The following is a 25,930-nucleotide window of genomic DNA, read 5'->3' on the forward strand; positions in this document are numbered from 1 at the left end:
CCTAACCCTAAATTTTTTAATTTAAATATTTAAGTTTCTTAGATTATCTCTCCCTTACCCTTCCCTCTCTCTCTCTCTCTCTTCACGGAGGCCAAGCTACTATTCTCCTAGCTTACTAATGCTGACATGTGTGTTCCATTGTGCAATTAAAAAGGTATTGTTAGCAAGGACTTTTTGATTTAAAAATCTTATCCCACCATGTATGTTAAGATTGTTCTTGCTAAAGTTTTGAGAAGTTTTAGTGGTCTACAAAGGGGAGCATGTATTCACCATAGTCTTTTCTCATTTAATTTCATGATTTTGTACCTGTGTGTGATTGGTGATATTGGTGTTTATTATGTTTCATTAGATATCTACTTTCGCCGAAAGATGGGACAAATCTCCTTCCACATGGATATGTATGCAAAGTGAGGTGATCTCTTACTGACAGAGGTTGATGGAAAATAACTAGATTGGGGTTGTTGTTAGACTGGGTTGGAATGCTCTCACAGACATGTATGTCAGATGTACATGTATGCTAAGTTTGGTGCTTTCTTCAAAGCAAACTAAGTGCTTGAGGAGCGGTGCATTCATATTCTCAGGCCCAAAATGAGCTTCAAATTTAAGGCCCCTATCTCTATGGTATCCTTCCTCTCCTATCCTGTGGAGACTAGTATTTAGAATAGTGGTAATGTTCCTCATATTATATATATATATATATTACAGCATGTGGGAAAAAATGTTTTATGGTATTAATTACTTAAGACAGTAATTAAAACGCCTCTGTAGGCACAGGCCCCCTTACTAAAGAGAAGGGAAGCAAAGAAACTGTGTTTGGAGCGACATGTCTGCCCTCGAAATCGAAGCTCCCGAGTAAGAACCCAACTTTGATTATGTAGCGTGATGTTTTTCCAGTGCAGTGTTGTAGCCTTTACTATGTCTGCGAGACATTTATAATGAAGAAAAAATTAGGGTTTTTGGTAAAGAAACTGCTTAACATATCACAGTACAACTGCTTTCTGTATGTAACGCAACACGAAGAAGTGACCAATGCTCCTATGCCCAGAGTTCAATTATGAGGTTAAACAGACATGGAAGATGAAGGCATGCATTCCCTACCACGTTGATGTTCACCAAAAAGTTATTAACTCACACTGAAAGCTTCTCCCCCCCTCCCTATCCCAAAGTAGAAACAATGAAAAGAAATAAACACAAATCTGTCTCCCTGGAGGTTTCTGGACAACCCAGAAGCTAGATTCAAGCGGGAGGGAATGGTCCAGTTTTCCAGCAAAGGGCGAACGATGCCAACCAGGAACCCTGTCCGGAAACTTGGCTGGCATTTACGGACGTTATGGCTGGCCAGGAGTGCTGATCCTGAGGATGATAGTGGCATCGACCAGCCTGAGCTTTGAAAGTGATGGGCAGGAAACGAGAAGGCGGTGCAGAAAAACGTTTACTTGCCAAGGTGGTGGAGGAAGTGGAATGACCACGAAGAAAATAGTCTTGCCACAACCCATTTTAATTTATAGTCTAGTATGAAAATCCACTCTAATCTCTTGAATTTAGCTAGACCCATCAATTTACCGAGCCCCTTTTAGGTTTCGGGGATCAAGTATGTGATGTGAAGTAACAATGCAGGGACTTAGAAAACTGTGTTGTTCTGAGACAGGGGTTGACTTTTCTACTTGCCTTTCATGTCCGGACTTGTTAATTATAGCAAGGGTTTTGGAAATAACATCATTTTTGCAATATATACCGATTTTATTGAAGATGTTACTTGTTTTCCTCTTTCTGCAGTGTAATCAAAATTGTTCTGCAATTCTGTAAAGAAAACTCTTTGCAGCAGACATTCCAGACATTGCAAAATGAATGCCAAGTCTCACTGAACACTGTAGACAGTCTTGAGACGTTTGTTGCCGACATCAACAACGGGCGTTGGGATGCAGTCCTTCCTCAGGTTGCCCAGCTCAAGCTTCCGAGGAAGAAGCTTGAAGATCTCTATGAACAGGTTGTTTTCCCTTTTCTGCATTGTTTCCATAGGTTGCTTTGTTGTCAAGTATTTTAGGAAATTAACATGGATGGTTTGGTGAGAGTGGTTTTTGTAGATTGTATTGGAAATGATAGAGTTGCGGGAGCTAGACACGGCAAGGTCTATACTGCGACAAACACAAGCCATGGGATTCATGAAGCAGGAACAGCCTGAAAGATATCTGCGACTTGAGCACTTATTAGTGCGGACATACTTTGATCCTAGGGAGGTAATACGTGTTTATGGAGTTAGGTATTTGGATGATTTCAGTGCTTGGAAGCTGATTATGTGCTTGTAAAACATTGACAGGCTTATCAAGATTCATCCAAGGAAAAGAGGAGAGCTCAAATAGGGCAAGGCAAGTCATTTGATTCTGTTGTGGCTTCTCTGCTGGATTTTTATTTTTTATTTTTTATTTTTTATTTTGCGTTTCCATGGTCCTTTATAGTTCTTGAGATGCTGTGTAACAAGTTTGTTGTATTTCAAATATGGTTTTTGCCAGCCTCACCACTCAAAGCTTTGTGGTAATCAAACCAAAGTAGGTTTTTATGAGTTTTTGCCAGACATATACTGAAAGAAGTTTGCCATTCTTGTTTTCTAATGTCCAGCGCTTACAGCAGAGGTGACGGTGGTACCCCCATCAAGATTGATGGCACTCATTGGTCAGGCTTTGAAATGGCAGCAACATCAAGGTTACTTACTGCTTTCTTGGGATCCAATTATCTAGTTTTGTCCTCTTTAATGAGGGTCATGATATGCTGAGTTCGTTGGTTTTACTGAACAGCTATGTTGTTTGTTGGCAAAATGTGTTTAGGGCTGCTGCCACCAGGAACACAGTTTGACCTTTTCAGAGGTATGGCCGCAGTGAAAGCAGACGAAGAAGAAATTTATCCCACAACACTAGCTCATTCTATAAAAGTAATATTCAAATCTTCTATTTAAAATAGAAAGTGGACTGGCTTTTCAAGATCTCAGACATTGTGTTTACTATTAAGATATGCATTGTGGAACTGATGGGCTGAAATGTTGGAAGAAGACTCTTATGTGTTTGTGATTGTAATGTTATTTGATTTGGTGTTTTTGCAGTTTGGCAAGCAGAGTCACCCAGAATGTGCCCGGTTTTCTCCTGATGGTCAATACCTTGTATCTTCATCAGTTGATGGCTTCCTCGAGGTTTGTCTGCATTGTCCTTTGTGTGGCATGTCTTATGCCAGGACATGACATCTTTATATTGATTCGTTTGCTTCAAGAAAGCTAAAATTTATGCAATGCAACGATGGATGGTCTTTTGGTTTACAGATCTGGGATTACATTAGCGGGAAGTTGAAGAAGGATTTGCAATACCAGGCAGATGTAAGTTTGTTATCTCTTTAGCTGACTTTATATCATGTAATTTCTGCATTTTTGTGTGGATCCCCTAGATCATGTCTTTGTAATATCCCACACATGTTACCATTTCTTTCTCCTTAAATACCAATGGGGTCCTGTTGGGATTTGAACTTGGGACCTCCCCTCCTCCAGTCATAATCCCTCACCGCTGGGCTATGCACCCGTTGACCCCACACAAATTACTTTGCCTGGCAGTTTATAGTTAAAAAAAAAAAATGTTAGTATGAAATGATTTGCGAAATAATCAAGTCATGTTCAAGACAGTGGAAACATGGCCAATGGTCAATTGTAGTTAACACACTAATACACTGGCTTGTAGTGAAGACTCATGGCCAAGATTACTCTTGTTCCAGATGGAAACCAGTGTCTTTTCTTTTAAGTTTTCGATCCATACGTTGGTTCTTGAATGTCACATGCATCCTGCACTTGGATGCCACATGGAGATGCGGTACAGATGCATGCAGGGACCCAGGCTGGAAAATATGCACTTTTGTGAGCCATTGTCCATAAACAAGGCACCAGTGCATCGCTGGGGCTGGTCAGGTCATGTTGTGCCAGTCCTGAACAGTCTTGTCATGCAAGTCCTGCATAGATGTTGTAACCCACTTGTATGTTGTAAAGCAGAAACCGTTTCCGAGATCTTATTAGGTAGTTACCAGTCACCGAAATGTGAGTTCGGTTAGTTGTAGTTGGGTGGGCAGGTTGCTAGGTGCGAAACCTGAAGTCTTTAGCAACCAGTGCAAGCATTAGGCCAGTTTGGAGGCAAGGGAAAAGAGCACATGGGCCATAAGCTGCCTTTTGGGTGCACAGGTTTCAAGGTCCGATTTTGGGGCAGGTAGGGCCATGCAACAGCCCACGTATGGACTGTTGGCTCAGCTGACAACACACAAACAGCCCATAGGGCAGGCCGACCTCAGGTCAGCAACCTGACCAGTCCTGACTCCTCATGCACCTAGTCTGGCCCCCACTTCTCGTCATCTTTTGATTGACCAACTGAAGTGCGTTCGGCATATCTGTTTTTCCAGTCCACCAGGCAGTCAGTGTAGCAGTAAAACACAGTGCTCTTTTTTCAGAAGCAGCCATCACCAACCACATGGGGCAACAGAAGGAGAAACGTAGGAGCAGAGTGTGCACTTTAGAGGGAAACGCAGGTTTATAGTTGAATTGCAGTCCAGTCAACGACCATTGTATTCAGCTTTGCATCTACATCAGTAAAACAAATAAACCCTTGGGTGGGGGCCCTTTACTGGGTTATTGGGACCCAAATCGGTATCGTGAGCATTCTCTCTCCCCCTTATTCCTTTTTTGCATGTTAATTCTATGCATAAGCACTTGATTGCCGCTAACGAACACACTTAATCTTCTGCGCATGTAAAATTGGTACTAGAGCTTAGTGCAAGTAAACCATCCACTAAAGGTGTAGTGGGTGGCCATATGGGTTTTCCCCACTATGAGTACCTAGGAAGAGGCCTTGAGTTAAGGACTGCCATCTCAGGCTCCAAGATGCCACATAATTGCGACACCGGTTACCCGGTGGCTTATCACCGGGTAGTGATCTTATGGCGGTGCTTAGCAAATCAGTCGCCGGGCAAATTGCCTTGCGATAGTCTCATGACGAGATGAGACAATGGCAATCAACATCACCCAACAGCATATGCGGTCGACCGTGAGAAGAGCTGTCTTGTGATAGTTTCAGACGAGATGAGACAATGGCAATTGACAGCACCCCAACAGAGCATACATGATCGACCGTGAGAAGAGGTAGCTGGCTCATGAGCGAGCCCTTGAAAACTTATGGCAAAAGGATAAGGTGGAGGAGCGTTAGTGACAACGAGAACTGCAGTGGTGGGCTGATGGCAAGAAGGCCCATCTTGTAGAGGGGCACAATTGGGAGCCTGGGGGGAGAAGCAGTGCCATTCAAAATGTTCTTAGAAAACTTTAAACTGAGTTTTCCTATGTCTATAAATCTAAATTGTCAAAACTATGAATGCAAAGCAACAGGGTCAAGCTTACAATCATGGGTTGACTAGTTTGGAGGTCGTGGTAGGGTGTATAATGCGGTGAAGGGTGTGGGGAAATGATATATGTTCCTCCTAAAAATGCACCTCTTCACCTCTCTAGTGTAACATGCAGCGGAAGTATTCGTAATTAAGGATCCTGTCACACAAGTCTCACACTGCCTTCTTTTATCTTGAGTTTTGCCAGTTTAGCAATCCACTTTTATCACTTCAAACTTTAAGAGAGAGAGAGAGAGAGAGAGAGAGAGAGAGAGATAGAGAGAGAGAATTGTACACCGTATGGGGTCCCGAATTACCCATTGAAGGCCCCCTCCTATTGCTAGGAGTATTTGCTTTATTACTCTGAAGAGAATGACTTTGGACTGACTTTGGAATGTAGAGAAGCCAAACGCAAGATCTTTGAAAGACCAAGAGTTGGGCTGAACTGTACACGGCTGTAGAAGCACCAATGATGACCGATCTCAAGCCTATGCACTCTTCCAATGGAATGTAGGAAGGCTGCAAATCTGAGGCTGAGATATGGGCTGATTGGGATTGGTTCTAGGCTGTGAATGAATGCTGAAAATGAATGTATGAATGCGTTTTACCTTCACCGGAAGGGCTGAAGCAAAACGATGGGTGTATGGATGCTGAAAACTATGTAGATGCTGAAAACGCTGAACCTTGAAGGGGCTGAATGCTGAATGATGCTGGGTTTTTGGTGATGAGGGCTGAATGCTCAATAGTTTATGCTCCTTTTGCTGAAGGCTCAAACACTTGAAGGCTTGATGGCTGAATATTGAATGATGATGAATGAATGAGGGAATGAGCAAGTGATGCTAATTATATGCACTCCTTGAGCAAGTCGGCTGGCTAAAACTGGCCGACTGCTTCATGTCCTGCCAATAAATGTATAATGATGATAATAATGTGGAAAAATGGTAAGTAAATACTATAAAATATGGAAAAAATATCAGATAATATTTTGAGGCTTCTGCAAAGCTCTAGATGGCCTAAATGAATATGGGATGAATGCTTTGCAAAAATGCACATATGTCTTGATGCCAACTCTAAGGCTTCTATGACATCTATATGCATGAATGATTCTCTCCAAGTGGGTTAAGGTACTTCGACTGTCTGACTAATTCCCTAAGGCTGAAGAATGACCTCCGTAGCTCGTGCGTGACATATCCTGGACTGAGGATTACAATGGGGTCACGGTGTACGACAAATATCAAATCCTAAAGGGTTCTTATATTGTACAATGTTGCACTGATGATGAGCCATCTTGTCACCATGCACTACAGTGCAGAGTGCATGTGACATCTAGCTAAATCCCCGCTATCTTCGTGTCCTTGACACTTCAGGAATTTCTTGAAAGAAGCATCCTTCAAGTGGGGAGGGTGCCCAAGTAGGTGCTCACATAGGCGCCCATATCTCTTATAAAGGTTGTTGTTTAATAGCCTGGCCGATCGGATGCCGAAACTCACATATAAACCATCCGCCCACACTTTAGTGAAGTGTGAATTGAAGTCACTTATAATAAGTCCGCCCTTTAATGAAGTGCGAATCTACAAAAACGAAAAAAATAAGCCGTAACTGTTGAATGACTAAACAACGAGTCTAGAGGTATACCTACCACTTGTCTACAACCCAAAAGCAAGGTCAGAATATAGATTCATGGATGGACGGGCGTCCCGTGCCTCAAAGCAAGACACATACATCTTGTAGGGAGTTAAACATTCCATGTGAAAATAGTTCGAGGCATGCAAGTATACCATGCATAGGAATGTGTTGGACAATCTTGTTAGCAGTCATCTCATGTCTGTGCACTATGTTAGGGCCTTTGTTGTGGGTGTGCCCGCCCGTATTTGGTGTCTTCCCATTTTTCCTCACTCTCCATATTTTTTCCTATTTTTTTGGAGCTGTGTGTGGGCTATCGGCTGCCCCCAGATGCCTGGCCGACTGTGTCTGTGCTGCCCGACTGATCTGGTGATGCCCGACTGCATTTTAGTGCTGGCTGACTGCCCTTCTGCTAGCCGACTGTGCATTTATTGGTTGTGGGTTGCTGTCGGCTGACTCTGGGCTGGCCGACCAGCAGCTAGGGGCCATATAAAATGGCCCCTTGTCCCCACACTCTTCCATGTATTATTTCGGGATTTTATTGGTGTATATAGCAGAGTTACAGAAGCTTCTCTCTCTCTTTCATCTATGTACACAAGACCTTGTGAACCCTTGAGATGGCAGATTTGCTTGAGATGGCTGAGAAGCACGTAAAGATCCCGACACTCCCCATATTCCCGGTGGACCGACAGTTGGACGGGAACAACTACGGCATATGGAAGGTAATGATGGAATCTGTTTTGGAGTCCTATGACTTGGCTGATGTCATTGTTGTTGGGGTTCCACGGCCGGAGTTGGAAGATGGGGAGTTACCCGCTATTCGGAAGGAACGGGAGGCACAGGCACAATTATGGGATCGTGTTAATGGCCGAGTTTGTTCTTTCATCTTCCTCAATTGCACACCACAGGTGATCAATCACATAAAGCATATGACGCTAGCCAGAGGGATTTGGCAGCATTTGGCTTCTCTCTACAACAAGGTATCACCTATGAAGAGGATCTCCTTGGAAGTTCAGATGTGGGTGATGAATCCTGCTAAGTCGTCGACGATGCGGGAGCACATCAACAAGTTGCAGGTTCTTCAACAGGAGGTTCTCTAGGCCGGGAAAGAGATATCGTTAGAGGATATGGCCATAACGTTTTTGTCACACTTGTCCTCTCAGTACTCAACATTTTACTCCTCTTTGATCACCATCGACAGGGCCAGCACCATCACATGGGAGGAGCTTGTGCCCATGGTCTTGGACCAGGAAGAGCGATTCACGAACCCTCCACAGGGCGGAGGTTCTGAGACCTTGACTGGCCAACGGTTGAAAGGCCGTAACAACAACAAGAAGGGCAAAGGGAAGTCTTCATTGGAGAAGTCTTCTAAGAAGAAGCCCAATTCAAACCGAGAGAAACTAAAGGCCGAGAGGACCTGTAATGATTGTGGCGAGAAAGGCCACTGTTGAAGGAAGTGTCCCAAGCGGACTGGAAAGAGCGCTGATTCTTCAGCTTCAGCTGCAAAGACTCCAGTCTTTGTTCACTTGGAGATGTTGGACACCGATGCTTTATCTTCTTCGAGCGAGTAGGCAGTTGGCTTCACTGCCAAGGATACTCAGGAATGGATTCTTGATAGTGGTGCTTCCAGGCACATTACTCCTTTCCGTGACTTCTTTCAGGATTTTCATTGGTGACAATTCCATCATACCGATTCATAGTGAGGGCTGGATGGAGATCATTCCCGATGGCAGAGAGGGGAAGCATTCCTCTCGTGTTCTTTACGTCCCTGCACTTGGTTTTCATCTGTTGTCTGTGCATTAGGTGTGCAAGACTAGCTTTCGGGTGGAGTTTGAGGAGCATTCTATTGCAGTCTACAGGACCACGAGATTGGCCAGGTTAATGTGGCACTTTCGGTTTGGCCACTTGAATGTGGATGCGTTGCGGCGAGCTTTCCGAGACCAGATGGTGGTTGGCTTGCTAGATGTTGGCAGCAGGCAGGGACGCTGTAGTTCTTGCATTCGTGGTAAGCAGCACAGGGAATCTTTTTTGAAGCAGGCTTCTAGGGGGACTTCGAAACCTTTGGAGTTGGTACACAGTGACTTGTGTGGACCTATGCAGACGCCATCCTTGGGAGATTCTTTGTACTTCATGCTGCTTGTAGATGATTGTAGCAGATTCTCTTGGGTTTATTTTCTTTCCACAGAAGGACCAAGCTTTTGCTCGGTTGAAAGAGTGGCATGTGATGGTGGAGAAAGAGTCTGGCTTGCAGATAAAGACTCTTAGGGCTTAAAGGAGGAGAGTTCTCTTCCAATGCATTCGTGCGGTTTTGTGCGGAACATGGCATCAAGCGGGAGCTGGCCAATACAGGTTCGCCGTCAGAGAATGGAGTAGTTGAACGTAAGAAGAGGACTGTGGTGGAGATGGCGAGGACGATGCTGGAGCATCGTGATCTTCCTCATCCACTTTGGGGAGAGGTTGTGGCTACGGCTCTCCATATCCTCAACTGTTCTCCGACGACTTCAGTACCGAACATGACTCCCTTTGAGGCGTATTTTGGCAGGAAACCTGATGTCTCCCATTTCCGTGTGCTTGGGAGTGATGCATATGTTTACATTCCAAAGAAGCAGAGGGGGAAGCTTGACTCAAAGTCCCAAAAGCTCGTCTTTGTGGGATATAACTCTCTTTCCAAGGGATACAGGTTGTATGATCCAGAAAGGAACGAGGTCGTCGTCAGCAAGGATGTGGTTTTTGATGAGTATGTTTCAGTTTCCACTGTTGATGAGCCGCCACTTCTTGGAGACCCAGATGATTCTGATGATGATTCCCAGTCGACTGTTCGAGTTGGACAGTCTTAGTCTGTCGAGGAGGTTGAGCCCGTAGCTGGAGATGAGTCCCCGCAACAGGAGGAGGCTCTGTGAAACCGGCCTTCAGAAATTTGACGGGTGGTGAAACAAACACTCACACACAAAACACTTAATCACCCATGGGGACCTGGAAAAGGAAACAAACAGGGGGAGCTAGAATGCTCCTGTAAATAGTACAAGGACACCGATTGGCCCCAAAACGTAGTGGAGCCCCTTGCGGTATTTCTTTACTTGATCAAAAATTTGAGAACAAAGTACAACTTGTAGAATCCTCCACCAATAGGATTCCTTATAGTTTCACCCAGGACTTCCAAAAGAGAAATCTCGTTATCACAGCACAACATACCGTAGAGAAGGCACACCTGTACAACACCTCCCTGCCTGAAAAGGTCTTCTCCATCTCTACCATGGATCCCTCAAACCCTTGCCCAAACAACAGTAGGGCTGTACCAAACCAGATGTCCTTCCCTATAGCCACAACTTGCATGTAACCTCGAGAAAACTACAACCTGTTCACATGAATCCAAAGACATGTTTTCCACATGAAACCAAAGACCTGTATCCGATAAACCAAAGACCTGTATCCGATAAACCATAGGCTTGTTTCCTCGATACCAAAATCCTGTTTCCTTTCGAAAACCATCCAAGCACGGTTGCCAAAACCCAGAGAGAGAAAGATATACCATCCAAGCACGGTTGCCAAAACCCAGAGAGAGAAAGATAGAGGACGTGTCAAGCAATCCCTGAATACACATAAGTCCAAGACGAAGAGGAACAATACATCTCTTCCAAGAACATCATCCCGTGCATCTTAGCTTGATCCTCTGTATCCCAATCTCTTCAACAGAGCCTGCAATTCATGATGAGAGAGAGAGAGAGAAAAATAGAGAACTCTCTAACGGAGGTGTCGATGATCTGGCAGATGGCGAGAGTGATCATGGAGGTCTTGTTGATGCCGAACTGGGCCTGGACGATAACGTCACGGTTCTAGATGATGGGATGGTTAGCGCGCTACTGAATGGCTGAGGGCCTCTCGAAGCTGTAGACATGATGCCCCACAGGAGCTCGTCCCGGATACCCATCGTGTCGAAGTTGCTGTACATCTTCATGCTCGGGCTTGTCTCATAGGCCATGCCATCGTCGTCCACTGGCGCCCCGCCTCCGCCACCACCTGAGACCATTGCTCCGCCTGCACCACCACCATAGGCCATCGCTCTGCCTACACCACCACCTAAAGCCATCGCTCCGCCTGGCTACTTTCACACAGGGAGCCGCCATCAACATGTGGCCCGCTACATGCTGTAGAAGGTCACCCGCCTGGCGCCTGCCTGACTGCTTCCACACACGCAGCCGCCACGTGCACGTGGATTGCTCCAAGTTGCAGAAGGTCGCCCAACTGGCTGCTTCCACGCTGCAGACGATCGCCTGCCTGACTGGTTCCACACACGCAGCCGTCACGTACACTTCTTAACTTGCAGACCTGTGAGTCGCCTGAGAGCGAGAGAGAGATCGCCAAGATGATGCGCCACCACACGACACCACCACACTTTGGAATCCGCCACGCTTCGCTTTAATAACCAGGATGCAATTCAACTCGCTTTTCTCCAAAAAGCCAAAAGCGAATAACCAAAAACGCATCCTTACAAAAAAGTAATATTTTAAGTCATTAAAGGTTATAAAACCTTATAAACTCAAAATCCCTTTTTGTCCCTTTCACACTTGGGCTGCCCCACATGGGTTTCTTTTTCATATCCAAATGGATGCCATTCATACTGTCCATCCCGTGCTCGTGTCCACTTGCTTGTTGTCTAGAGAAAAACACAGGGTCGTAACATACCCCTCTCTTGAAAAAAAAGCAAGCGTCCTTGATTGCACTCAATAACACAGTAAGGCATCGTATGAGCAAAGATTCCCCATATGACAAAAGCAATGCCCCTCCAGTGCATCTAGGTGATGAAACAATCATCCTGGACAATAAGGCCACACTGTCACATCAAAGTGACAAACAACACCTGTAGCAAAAGTCTAAAACCAAGTGGAAACACGTAACTTGTGTTAGCCAAAAACAAAACCATGCATCATTCTACGTATGACAAACATATGCATGACACATATATGCATTCGCAAACAATATGCTCCTCAAGATGCTCTACCTATTCCAAAGTAACAGTCTAAGGGTTGCTCGCAAGCCTTACACCCATGGGCATCCCGCAAGACCCACGACTGATGGTACAACATGAGCATATGAAAGCACTCAATGCATCTAAACTATACATCCACTAAGTACTTTCCACATATGTCCCTCTTGATGCTTTACCCACTCTGTACATGGTCATCCCGCAGGAGTCACACTCAGTGATGCTTTCAGAATATAATAAAGTACTTGATGTATCATACCCATAGTGACAGGGGGACGGCGGGACGCCCACGTGGGACGTGGGAACGCCGTCCCGAACAACGACATTTGCGTAACGGCAGCGGGACGGCTTGGGGGACGGTACGGACGGGACGTGACCAGGGGACGCCCGTCCCCGCCCGGGGGGACGGTGGGACGTTAGTCGGGGACGGGGGGACGTCTGCAACGGCTTCAATTCTAGCCGTTTTTTTTTCAGATAACGGCTACTAGCCGTTGGCGGCTGGCCGTTTGAGAGTTTGAGAGAGAGAGAGAGAGAGAGAGAGAGAGAGAGAGAGAGAGAGAGAGAGAGAGAGAGCCAGCTACCATATTCTATATAATGGGCTGCAAGCTACTCCTCTTCTACTCAAGCCTTCCAAGACTTGAGTTCCTCTCCACCATCTCCCTCTCCTACTCAAGCTTTCCTCTCCACTATCTCCCTCTCCTACTCCACCACCTTCCTCTCCACCCTCTCCTACTAGACTACTTCAATCTTCCCTCTACTTCTCCTACTCTACCCTCTAAGCTCTCTCCACCCTCTTCTACTAGACTACTACTAAATTACTAACTATTCATGGCATCCTCTTCTCGTGCGGGCGGTAGGAGTAGAACGGATGGGTGGTCATGGTGGGATGAGGTCAACTTCGAGCCTCCTACTCATGCGGGGGGTGCACGTCCATGGACATGCAAGCTTTGCCCATATAAGCGTGTGGGTGGGGCCAATAGGGTGAGGGCCCTTTGTTGCATGAGCCTGGTCATGAGGTGAAATTTTGTGAGCGGGTCACACCAGAGATAAGAAAGGAGCTTCTTGCAAAGCTTGCCGCCCATCAAGCTTTGAGTGCAAGCCAAAGGGTGCGTGGAGTGGATCCCAACACTTATGTCACTCCAACCCAAACATCAGGTTCTACATCAGGTGGTGGTGCATCTTCATCTACCCCTCCATCACGCCCTCCTCGTGGCACTACTCGAGGCTTCACACAAGCCGCCTTCTCAATGCCGCAACCTAGTCCACCCTCTCTCTCTCGTCGGCAAAGTACTCTTGAGGGGAGTTGGGATCCCAAAAAGGAGGAGGAGGTTGATGCCGCGGTGGCCCGCTTCTTTTTCCATGACCACATTGCTTTTCGTGGCACGGTACGTATTTCACTCACATGATTTCATCATCATGTCTCACGAGTCACGATTCACGGGTCACCATTTTGCCATTCTAATTACTTACCCTCTTTTTTTTTTTGAAATGATAAATAGGTCCGACTACTTCAAAACGATGGTGAAGAAGATTGGTGAGTACGGTCCTCACTACACACCTCCATCCTCCGAAACCTTGCGGACCACTATGCTTGACAAGGAGAAACGCCTTGTTGAGCAAGCGGCGGCAAACACAAAGAGACAATGGGCTCGCAATGGAGTCTCTTTGATTGCAGACGGATGGAGTGACACGGGTCACCATTTTGCCATTCTAATTACTTACCCTCTTTTTTTTTTTGAAATGATAAATAGGTCCGACTACTTCAAAACGATGGTGAAGAAGATTGGTGAGTACGGTCCTCACTACACACCTCCATCCTCCGAAACCTTGCGGACCACTATGCTTGACAAGGAGAAACGCCTTGTTGAGCAAGCGGCGGCAAACACAAAGAGACAATGGGCTCGCAATGGAGTCTCTTTGATTGCAGACGGATGGAGTGACACGTGGAAAAGGTCTATCCTTGGCCTTGTGGCATACTCACGGGGGGAGATGTACTTTGTCTCCTCACATGATGCTTCAGGGACGGGAAAGAGTGCGGATGTTGGTGAGTGGAGTAGTGCTGTTGAGATTATCGGCCCTCCGAATGTGTGATCGGTTTCGTCACGGATGGTGAGGCGACAAATAGGGCAGCGGGAGCTATTCTTGAGAGTATGTATCCTCAAATCACCGTCTCTTTTTGCATGGCACATTGTCTCAATAATCTTTTGAATTGTCATGGATTGAATCGGTGATTGATGATGCATGTGCAATTGTGACCTTCATCAACAATCACACATACCTTCGATCCGAGTTTGGGAAGAGGTCCACAAAGGTCCTTCTCAAGTACTCGGACACTCGCTTTGCATACAACTTTCTTATGTTGCATCGCTTGAAGGATTGTCAGGGTGCCGTGCGGCAACTATTCATCAGTGATGAGTTTTGCTCCTCATCTTTTGCACGTACACAAGTAGGGATTTCATGCAAGAAAAAGGTCGACGATGCTGATTTTTGGGAGGACCTCAAGCGTACTGACGCCATGGTGCATCCCATTGTCCACTTGCTCAGGATTGTTGATGCTATGCAGCCATGCATCGGCAAAGTATACGAAGCCATGGACCGGATGATAGAGAGTCTTGAGAAGCTTGAGCCAGACGTAGATAGATATGAGGAGATCCACTCGCTTTGTGTGGCGAGATGGAGCTCATATTCCTCTCCTTTACATGCAGCTGCTTTTATGGTGGACCCAGAATTTCAGGGAAAAGGGCAGGAGGGTGATAAAGAGGTGAGCAACGTTTGGAGACTCATCTTGGATCGCCTCACGCCGGATGCAGAAATCAGGCGCAAAATTAGAGACCAGCTCTCTAATTACAGGGCATTTCAAGGCTCATATGGATGTGCAGATGCGCAGCAGGACAGATTCAAGGTTGGTGCAGCATTATGGTGGGAGGACTTCGGATCAGATGGACCAGAGCTACAACAGTTGGCGATCCGGATCTTGAGCCAGTCCGTTAGCTCTTCTTGCCTAGAGCAATTATGGTCCTCCTACAGTCATATTTCATCAAAGAAAAGAAATCGGCTTGGGGTGGAAAGAGCTAATGATCTTGTCTTCATTAGCGCAAACTTGCGCATGCTTGGCAAGAGTGCAAGATGCAATGCCGATACTTTTACACAGTGGGAGATGGAACAAGAGGAGGCAGCTACAACTATTGCATAGGAGGGTGGGACAGATGATTCTCATCATGAGCCTTCATCGGATGACACAACCCCCATCCACACTTCACGCACTCATGATCATGAGGCTAGCACCTCTCTTATTGGGAGCACAGAGTATGAGAGTGAGTGACTTATATTTTGTATCGCCTAGGCCCCAACATCTTTTGAGTATATCTATTTAATGTTATCAACTTTAAAGTCTTTCTTTTCCGACTTTGCAAGTCTTGACTCTTGACTCTTGCACCTCGTATCGTAATTTAATTTTAAATGTAATGTGTATCATGATTCATAACTTTTGGAGTTAGAAAGCTTGTTGTTATTGATTGATTAATCTTGATTCTTTACTCCTCTAAAATTAACAACTTTGAGTGCCGTCCCCACCCCCCGTCCCCGTTCCCTACCTTTAGCCGTCCCCGTCCCCGTCCCCCGTCCCCGTCCCCGTCCTCGTCCCCTGGTAACTATGATCATACCAATATACATGCATCACACCACTCACTCCAGAGTATTATCCATGTATTCTCAAGGGTACCAGTATCCAATGGCAACAGAATATAATAATAATACCAGAAAGTGTGTGCATACATGCACAAATAGAGTTCAATCCATATATGTACCAAACCACTCTAGGACTGCTCGCAAGACTTATGCCCTCCATAGAGTTATCCATAGTTGCAGTTATAGTTCATGGTGCGGCCGACTGTGAACCATACCCAACTTTACGATCTCGTGTGACTAGTACACAATATTATAGAAGTCCCATAAGCAGATGTACTGTCAGCCTCCAGTACCTTCGGGTGAATACAAAGATGTCTCCAAGCGACTCCTAGATGAAAAACTAAGCCTGTTTGTAACAAGGGAGTGGAGGTGCTACCCCCCTCTTGAGCATCACGAGGCTCTGTTGAACCTGAATGAGCCAGAACAAGAGTTGGCCCCAACTCAAAAGCATCAAGATAAAGCTGCAATACCATAGGTGAATCTGCTAAGTCACCCTTCTCCATCCACTTCTCATCCATCGGTGAAAAATTCTTGAAATCAAGTTCCTCCGCTTCCGTATGAGCCTCATCTGATACATCCACAGGCACCCAAAACCTGCTTGGTAAGCACAAGTCCCAATGAAGCATAGTAGATCACCACTGATAAACATAGAAAGAAGCTGCCTTCCGAACCCATGAAGCCTCCGTGAAGATACCACTGGTGACAAAGTGTTGAAAGCCATAGCCTTCAACCCATCTTTTGCACCATAACACTTCAACTGCTTCTTGTTTTTGGCTAACTACTTCTTGTCCTTGGTGTCTTTTCTTCTGAGCTTCATCTTTAGCTTTTGCTCTTCACCTCATACATACAAAGACATACAATCCTGCACTGTCTCCTGCACTTTCTTTTCACTTTCCACAAGTTGAAGCTTTTGATGTGACAACCACGGGCTTGCCTCCTTGAGAAAGTTGACGATCATCCCGGCGATGGAACCATGAAACCTGTTAGAAGTCATCTCTTGTCTATATTTATACACAAGGGCCTTTGTTGTGGGTGTGCCCGCCCTTATGAGGTGTTTTCCCATTTTTCCCCTATTTTTTCCCATTTTTCTGTGGCTTGGGAGGCAGCCCATGTGTTGGCCGACTACTGGAACTGGTCCACGACCCCATGTATGTGATGGCCGACTGCTGACAAGCTGGCCGACTACTGGAACTGGTCCACGACCCCATGTATGTGATGGCCGACTGCTGCTGACAAGCTGGCCGACTGGATATGTATGCTGGTCGTGGAGTTTCAAGGCCAGTCAGCTGCCCTACAGCAGGCCGACTGCTGTTGGGGGGCCATATAAATAGGCCCCCAGCCCCCTTGCCAATTTTTATCATACTCCGGGATCTTCTTGTGTATATAGAGCAGAGTTACACGCCTATATCTCTCTCTCTCTTGTGCTGTATTTTTTCTGCATGTGTTTTGCTCTTGTGTTCCTAGATTTGGTCATCATCTCCGTTGCGTATTCTGACATGGTATCAGAGCCTAGCTTGTATTCATAGAAAGACTTGAGAGCTTGCTTGATTTTATTACTTGAAAGTGATCCCTTTTATATATTGGCTAGTTCTTGGGATTTGTGTGAGCAAGAGGGGGACTGTTGTGTGGCTGATTGGTGGACTGTTTTGGACTCTTCGGGAAGAGGAGAAGCAAGAGGACGGCGGGCTGATTTGCTGGACAGCCACTTGCAGGTATTAGATCTTCTTTGTTCCCACCCACCCACCCTTTTCAGAGTACATCCCCGCAATGGCAGATCTGATTGAGATGGCCGAGAGGCATGTGAAGATCCCGACACTCCCCACGTTCCCGGTGGACCGTCAGTTGGACGGGAGCAACTACGGCATATGGAAGGTTATGATGGAATCTGTTTTGGAGTCTTACGACCTCACTCATTTCGTTGTTGTTGGTGTTCCATGGCCGGAAGTAGAGGAAGGGGAGTTACCGTTGATCCGAAAGGACCGGGAGGCTCAGACACATATGTGGGATCGTGTCTGTCACAAACCCCTATATTCTAGGGACATGCGGATGCGTGTCAGGCCTAGAAACATGCGGATGCATGTATGTATTATACCTGGGCATGTGTATGGATCATATGAGTGGATGCATATGAGTCCAAGGACATGGCAGGACATTTGTGGACCTTCGGACGAATGTCACAAACCCCTATATTCTAGTGACATGCGGATGTGTGTCAGGCCTAGAAACATGCGGATGCATGTATGTATTATACCTGGGCATGTGTATGGATCATATGAGTGGATGCATATGAGTCCAAGGACATGGCAGGACATTTGTGGACCTTCGGGCGGTGTCCGTGTGGATTCCGGCCATGCACACATGGTGTGTTATGATGGCAGGTGGAATATTTTCAACTACAAGAATGATGATAGCTGGTTTATGGATTATTCTTTTTGACTCCCTTTATTTGGGATGCATTGGACTTATGGAACTCATGGTTCACTTACCTTGTGTAGTATTCTCTTGTCCTACGTGCTCTCTTGAAGATTGTTTCTACCATGTGAGGGTGGAACAATAGAGAGCAGATGGAAGGGAACATGGGCACTTCAAAGGGTAGTGACAAGCACAACATACCCTGTGTAGTGTTCTCTTATCCTACGTGCTCTCTTGAAGATTGTTTCTACCATGTGTGGGTGGAACAATAGAGAGCAGATGGAAGGGAACATGGGCACTTGAGAGGGTAGTGTGAGTTGGTGGCCGAAATGCCTATAAACTATGTGTAGCAGAAATGCTTATGGAACACCAGGTTATCTATGCCTGCGAGTGATTGTTTTATCTTACTTGAGCCCACCTCTCATCCAAGGTGTGTGGTCAGAGTACCAACACGGTAAAGTGGACATGACGGGACTTATGTCCATGCCAAGGGTCATGTGGACCGATGTCTTGTTGGCAGGAGACTTATTTTGTCTCGCCCATTTACTTGGGACATGGATTATGATATCTGGACTTATGGGACTGTTTTGTCTCGCCCATTTACTTGGGACATGGATTATGATATCTGGACTTATGGGACTGTTTTGTCTCGCCCATTTACTTGGGACATGGATTATGATATCTGGACTTATGGGACTGATTTGTCTCGCCCATTTATCTTGGGACATGATTATGATATCTGGACTTATGGGACTGTTTTGTCTCGCCCATTTACTTGGGACATGGATTATGATATCTGGACTTATGGGACTGTTTTGTCTCGCCCATTTACTTGGGACATGGATTATGATATCTGGACTTATGGGACTGATTTGTCTCGCCCATTTATCTTGGGACATGATTATGATATCTGGACTTATGGGACTGTTTTTGCTCGCCCATTTATCTTGGGACATGATTTTGATATTGGTATTATGGAGACTTATTTAGTCTCGCCCATTTCTTTGGGACATGGATTCTTCAGTTATAGTGGATTTTTGAGATTGTCTCGTCTCGCCCAATCGATGGGACATGATTAATCTTGAATATATGGCTTGAAGCTTAAAGTTGCGGACAACTTTTAAGAAGTTGGGGAGGATGTCACCAGCCTGGACATTTCCCAGTCTGAAAGGGGTCTGGTGGACTCCAGGATGTTTAAATATTTGGAAAGTACAAGCTTTGGGAATGGGGGATTATCCTAGAATACAAAGGACCACACTCCTAAAATTTAGGAGAGTTGCTATTTTTGGCATGACTCCGATGGAAATTCTGTTCGCGTCATTACATCTGGAATTGAGTAGATACCAAGAGTTGGCAAAGTGCCTATGACAGAATGTCTACTAGTTGGGATATTTTTAGAGCTAAAGATTATGGGAGAACCCATCTCTTAGATTGGGACATGTGGCAAGAAAGTGGATCAAAGTGAGACAAGTGGCCTGACACTTGTTAGAAAATGGATCAAAGTGAGACAAGTGGCCTCTCACTTGTCACTTCAGCTATTGTGTGGCTCTCCACTTGTCATTGTAGCCTTCTCTTGCCATTTTAGCTCATGGGAGGTCCAAATCTATAAATTGGAGCCCTCTCTCTTCATTAATGGAGGCACTCTTGCTGCACACTAGCCTCTACCACCGTTACAGGCTGCCCTAATGATGGCTACTCTCTTTCTCTCTCTCTTGAAGGCTGCCCATGAAGAATACCGGCTGTTTGGGATTGTTTTGGAGGCTTTCATCGCGAAGAAATACTGAAGGCAAGGGTATTTAATCATTTATTATGATTTCTAGCCATTGTACTTGTTGCACCAGCATTTGTACCAGCTGTACCAGCCATTGTACCAGCTGTACCAACCATCGTACCTGCTGTACCAGCCATCGTACCGACTGTACCAGCCACTATACCTGCTGTACTAGTCATTGTACCTGCTGTACCAGCATTTATACTTGTTGTACTTGCTGTACCAGCCTCTGTACTTACTGTACCAACCATTGTACTTATTGTACCAGCAATTGTACCTGTTGTACCGGCTGAATGGAGAGTTATACTTGCTATTCCAGCTCTATTGCATGAAGACCCGTGGTTTTTGGGGAAGAATCAGTACCCACACGGAGGTATATGGATTATATAGTTGGCTCGGCATTTCTACAGCCTATGTTCCGGCTTGGTAGCCTTGTGTTGGGCTGTGTTATGGCATTTGTATAGGGATAATCCGGCATCTCCCGTGGGGAGAGTAAGGCCCTCAAAGCTTGTACATGATATTATTCTCCTTGGGTAATAAAATACTCCAAGGGGGGGGTCGGCCCATTCCGGCCTCTATGCGGTGTCACACGTGCAAGCTCCATTTTCAGCATTTGTGGATGTTTTGTCCAGCTTTATGTTTTATGCAAAGTGATGATGGATATGTGTTAAGGCTGTGGCCATGTTTAAATGTTTTAATATGCATTGATGGTATCAACAAGTGTGTCAAAGGCCCTAGTCCCCCGGGCACTCTCGCCGTGAGTTACAGTGTCAACGCCAGGGTCCGTTCGTTTATCTTTCTCAACTGCACACCGCAGGTAATCAATCATGTAAAGCATATGACGCTGGCCAGAGGTATATGGCAGCATTTGGCTTCTCTTTACAACAGGGTATCGCCCATGAAGAGGATTTCCTTGGAAGTACAGATGCGGGTTATGAACCCAGTTTCCAGAAACGCCGTTTCTGGCCCACCAAACGTTTTGGAAACGTTTCCGTTTCCAGAAATGGCGTTTCCAAGGCCCTGTTTTTCCAGGGTTTAGAAACCCGCGTGCTGTTTTTCGCCGCCATTCTGCGCACTTATTTCCGCCGCCTGTTTGGAGCTGCTCTACCCATCTACCTTGCCCTCTACCCCTCTACCTCCACATCAGCCCTCTACCACGCCCTCTACCTCTACTTGGGGCCTCCACCTTTGCCATCTAAGCTCTACCAAGCAAGAAGGAGTCGCACCTTGCTCGCAGCCTGCAGGACCTGAAAAACAGCCTCCACTTCTCAAATCTCTCCGAGTCTCCCGACCTCGAACCGCACAAGTAACATGGCTCGGACTCTGGATCATTTTTGGCAGCATGTGGAGCAAGTGGGGGGTTATGCAGGATCTGGTGGCTCCAGGAAATGGAGATGTAGATATTGTGGGTTGGTCAAAACGGGGAGTGTCACCCGTGTGAAGGACCATCTTGCTCATGTTCCAAACAAAGATGTAGGGCCATGCCCCTCTGTTCCTCTAGATGTTCGGGAAAGCCTTGAAATGTGGAGGCGAAAGTGTTTGGCCATTCCCGAAGAGGAAGTATCCAGGGTTAGTTCCGTACGTCGCACGACTGAAACCGTACGTACCTACCGTACGGTACGGTACCGTACGGATTCGTACGATACCGTACCTTTTTTGGGGGGGGGGGGGGGGGGTTGTTGTTGTTGTTGTTGTTGCGTGGAGCAATTTCAGTCTTCTAGAGAGCCATTCATCGCCCTTTGCAGCCTATAGGGAGCTGTTTGTCAGGAGCGTGTGCACTTGCCATTGCCATATTAGGCAAGCGATCATATTGCCTGATGAGGAGGAGGAGGCAATCTTCATGGAGCTCTATAGTGAGCTTGTGGCAGCAGATACTCGCAGCACTAGGAGTCAGCATGGACGGGGCCGAGCAGTTGGAGTTCATAGGCCTCCTCCTTCGGTATCGGCAAAGGGTGGCCTTCGCACATACGTGAGACGGGGATCCTCGAGCTTCAATCCCCACCTTCATGATGATATTCCATTGCCCCCTCATGATGATACCCCACTGCCTAGAGAGCCCTTGTTTGATGATGATGGCAACCTACTTAGCGAGAATGATCCCCAAAGTGTCTCGTCCACCTTCGAAGAGTCCTCTTCAGAGAACTCTCTTGATGGACACTCTAGTAGTGATCATGTTGATGATCATGCAGATGTTGGTGATGATGTAGACTTTTGATATGTTATAGCTCTCTAGGCATTGGGCATCTATCTCCTTCTAGCCCATCGATGATGTATTGTAGTATGTAGTATCATGTATGTACGCATGTTGGCGGTCGCCCATGCCATGAGTTTTTGGCCTATCCTTTTGTAGCAATTTTGTACTCTAATGGCATGATGACATTATGTTCATGGTTCTACTATTTTGTAACTTCTTGTCTACAATTTTTAAGTTTAGGAAGTATTTTTTTTTAAAAAAACGTACTAATATCGTACCGTACCTCAAAAAATTTTAAGGTACCAATTAGTACCGTATTTTATCGTATCGTACCGTATCGTACCTTTCGTACTAACTAACCATGGAAGTATCTACAGCAATGGGTGGTCAAGAGCATGAAGCTGGTTCAAGTCAAGCAGCAGCAGCAAAGAGGGCCAGAGGCAGAGACACAGGATCAGATTTCTCCTCTACCTCAGTGTCGGGTGTGCATGCAAGGAGGACTCCTTTGCGAGGTGATGTATCACATTCACAAGACACCCCTCCAATAAATACTGTACAAAGGACTAGCATCCAAGCAGGATTTCAAAAGGAAGCAATTGCAGAGGCAACTAGGGAGCTCACCCGGATGTTCATACGGTGTGCCATTCCCTTTCATGTGGCCAAGACAAATCAATGGAGGAAGACCATGAGGGCCATCAGTCGCATTGGATGCGAGTGGGATGGCCCTACATCTGAGGCTCTGCGGACACGAGAGCTAAAGCGGGAAAAATCATGCATAGAAGTGCATCTATAGCCCTTGAAGGAAACATGGAAAAAGTATGGCTCCACTGTATTGTGTGATGGGTGGTCAGATGTACGCAGGAGAAATGTATACAATGTTTTGGTGTCATGCTGCAAAGGCACTATGTTTTTGAAAGCCATTGATGCCTCCCTCCCAGGTCTCACAGTTATAGGTGCATTTATTTGGACACATATAAGGGAGGCTATAGAGCAAGTTGGGCCTGAGAATGTTGTGCAGGTGGTGACAGATAATGGAAGTAATTGCAAGTCTATGGGCTCTATGCTAGAGGATGAATTTCCAGCCATTGTGTGGACCCCTTGTGCATCACATAGCCTCGACTTATTGATTGAGGACATAGGTCAAATACAATGGGTTGAAGCCATCTTTCGCACCGGACGAAGCATGGTGAAGTTTGTGAAGAAGAGGCCAAAAGTCTTGAGCATGTATCGGGCCTACAACACTCTTGAGCTATTGCAGCCTGCAGCCACCAAATTTGCATACATGTTCATTGTGCTTGAGAGACTCCTGCGAGTCCGTAGAGAGTTGGTACGCACTGTCTACTCAAATGAATGGCTAGAGTGGGATGAGAGAGAGAGCCCCAAGGCAAGAGCTTTTGTGCGTGATGTCATGAGAGAGGAGTGGTGGGTAGAGGTTGAGGGGTTGATCAAAACTCTCAACCCCATCTACACAGTGTTACGCATTACAGACATGGAGGGCAGTACTCTAGGCCTTTTATACGAGTACATGGACAAGATTGGGGAGGCTCTCAACAAGCAAGACTACTTGAGAGCAGAGCAGTAAGTCTCCTCAGTCATGGCTACCCTTGCTTTACTTCTTATCTTTATTTTGCTCTTGAGTCTTTACATTGGTCTCGACTCTTGACTCTTGTTTTTTGTCCTTTTTTATCTTATGGTTTGATCTCTAAAGGGTTGATGAAATCAAGGCTGTGTGGAATCGGCGATGGGATTGGTTTCACAGGCCGATTCATGCAGTAGCACATGTATTGCATCCTTTGTGGCGAGATGAGGAACAATACGAGAACGAGGAGCTAGAAGAAGGCTTCATGACATGCATCAGGAACTTGACATCTGGTAATGTGCACATGCTGAAATGTATAGAGGATGATCTCTTGGCCTTTCGCAACCAGACAGGGAGCTTTGGTCGAGAGACTCAGCTACAGCCTGTCTCATGGTGGGAGAAGTATGGAAATTGTGCTCCCACGCTGGTAATTCACTACCCTTAACTACAGTTTACATAGTACACTGTACAATGTGCATCTTTCTTGTTTCCACTTAGTTCTAATTTCTAATTGTATGTGCATTTCAATAACAGAAACGCATCGCCATTCGAGTGCTCTCACAGGATTGCAGTTCGGGTCCATGTGAGAGGAATTGGAGCACTTGGGCCCTCTTCCATACAAAGAAGAGGAATAGGCTGAGTACCTCTCAGCTAGAGCGGTTGGTGTTTTGTCATTGCAACCTCCAGCTCCTTGAGAGGAATGCCCGACATCCGGAGCCTTCATAGGTGAATGTGGATAAGATCGACATCAGGAGGGAGAGGTTCATCCCAGAGATCCCACGGAATGAGCGTGATATGTACACCTTGCTTTATGAGGAGCTGACAGTGCCGAGCCACAACACCCGCTGCACCACCCATTCTCAGAGGCAGAGGGGGGGGATCCATCGCTTCCACTTTAGCAGAGGCAGAGGACCACGATCCTACCATTTCTTCATCTGAGCCTGACTCTCATGAGTCGGAGGATGACTCCTCCGTGGATGATCTTGATGAGTGATTTTTGGAGCACTTAGCTCTAGGATTTTGTCATGCCAACAGCTGCTGCCAGCCACATGGATATTTTTTGATCATGTTTTGTATTTACTATAGTCTATACATATGGATTATGGATGATGGATGATGGATCTTGTTTTGTATTGACTCTTTTGAGGCTTGAGCCTTGAGCCTACAGTTGTCATTTCTGAATTTTGATCTATCATTTGAGTCTTTGACATTGAACTTGAGCAAAGATGTATTTTTCAAGCTTTTGTAATGTTTTTATTAATTATATATGTATGTATTAAACCCTAAAACCGAAACTCCGTTTCCCCGATTCTTCCCGAAGGCCGAAACTCCGAAACTCCGTTTCCCGCCGTGCTCCGCACCCCCGTTTCCGAAACTCGTGGAAACTATGGTTATGAACCCTGCAATGGTTATGAACCCTGCAAAGTTGTCGACGATGCGGGAGCATATTAACAAGCTGCAAGCTCTTCAGCAGGAAGTTCCTCAGGCTGGGAAGGAGATATCGTCAGAGGACATGGCCATAACGTTGCTGTCACATTTGCCCTCTTCGTACTCAACATTTTACTCGTCTTTGATTACCAGTGGGCAGGCTCAGCACCATCATGTGGGAGGAGCTTGTGCCCATGGTCCTGGACCAGGAGGAACGATTCACGAACCCTCCTCAGGGTGGAGGTTCGGAGGCCTTAACTGGCCAACGGTCGAAGGTCGTAACACGGGCAAAGGGAAGGCTTCGTCGGAGAAGTCTTCTGAGAAGAAGTCCGTTACTGACCGCGAGAAACTAAAGGCAGAGAGGACCTGTAATGATTGTGGCGAGAAAGGCCACTATTGGAGGCAGTGTCCCAAGCGGAAGACCGAGAAGAGTGAAGATTCCTCAGCAGCAATCATGAAGACTCCGGCTTTTGTGCACCTGGAGGTGGTGGACACCGATGTTTCATTTTCTTTAGGCAGGGAGGAGATTGGAGGACTCTCCGCGACGGATTCTCGGGAGTGGATTCTAGACAGTGGTGCTTCCAGGCACATGACTCCTTCCCGTTCCGGTTTACAGGATCTTTGCAGGCTTTCTGGTCACATTCTTACTGGGGATACATCCACTATCCCAGTTCACAGTGAGGGCAGGATGGAGATAGTTCCCGATGGCAAAGGGAGGAAGTGTAACGGGAGGCGGACGCGTGTATTGGAATCGTATAAATGTGAACAAGATTCTGAGCACTTAACACTTGAGCATTACAACCACAAAGCTGAAAATGACAGTACACCACATAAAGGGGCCGATGATAGGCTGACCCC

The 25,930-nt window shown here is 46.2% G+C and overlaps 3 protein-coding genes across 3 annotated transcripts in view; all 3 read left to right on the forward strand.

The window, feature by feature from the left end:
- Positions 1-716: 716 nt before the first annotated feature.
- The window catches only part of SMU1 (transducin family protein / WD-40 repeat family protein), a 64,159-nt gene continuing 38,945 nt past the window's right edge, over positions 717-25,930 (forward strand). Inside the window, exons 1-8 of the mRNA XM_086775835.1 lie at positions 717-852; positions 1,777-1,987; positions 2,085-2,237; positions 2,318-2,366; positions 2,617-2,700; positions 2,823-2,926; positions 3,095-3,181; positions 3,308-3,361. Coding sequence (XP_086631961.1) covers positions 824-852; positions 1,777-1,987; positions 2,085-2,237; positions 2,318-2,366; positions 2,617-2,700; positions 2,823-2,926; positions 3,095-3,181; positions 3,308-3,361 — 771 coding nt within the window. The 5' untranslated portion in view covers positions 717-823. The remainder of the gene's footprint in view (positions 853-1,776; positions 1,988-2,084; positions 2,238-2,317; positions 2,367-2,616; positions 2,701-2,822; positions 2,927-3,094; positions 3,182-3,307; positions 3,362-25,930) is intronic.
- On the forward strand, positions 14,053-15,576 carry LOC147617560 (uncharacterized). The gene has a single exon (XM_086775431.1). The coding sequence runs from the start codon at positions 14,358-14,360 to the stop codon at positions 15,192-15,194; it is 837 nt and encodes a 278-aa protein (XP_086631557.1). The 5' UTR covers positions 14,053-14,357; the 3' UTR covers positions 15,195-15,576.
- Positions 22,872-24,378, forward strand: LOC147617561 (uncharacterized). Its single transcript, XM_086775432.1, has 2 exons — positions 22,872-23,643; positions 23,774-24,378. Exons 1-2 carry the CDS (start codon positions 22,970-22,972, stop codon positions 24,087-24,089), a joined length of 990 nt encoding a protein of 329 aa, XP_086631558.1. The 5' UTR covers positions 22,872-22,969; the 3' UTR covers positions 24,090-24,378.

This window comes from Cibotium barometz, chromosome 36, assembly GCF_041138505.1.
Source record: "Cibotium barometz isolate CiBa-2024 chromosome 36, ASM4113850v1, whole genome shotgun sequence".
NCBI lineage: Eukaryota > Viridiplantae > Streptophyta > Polypodiopsida > Cyatheales > Cibotiaceae > Cibotium > Cibotium barometz.

Coding starts and splice junctions, on each gene's coding strand:
- LOC147617561 (XM_086775432.1), top strand. CDS start 22,970: ATGTTTTTGAAAGCCATTGATGCCTCCCTCCCAGGTCTCACAGTTATA. Junction 23,644..23,773: donor GACTACTTGAGAGCAGAGCA/GTAAGTCTCCTC, acceptor TGATCTCTAAAG/GGTTGATGAAATCAAGGCTG.
- LOC147617560 (XM_086775431.1), top strand. CDS start 14,358: ATGTTGCATCGCTTGAAGGATTGTCAGGGTGCCGTGCGGCAACTATTC.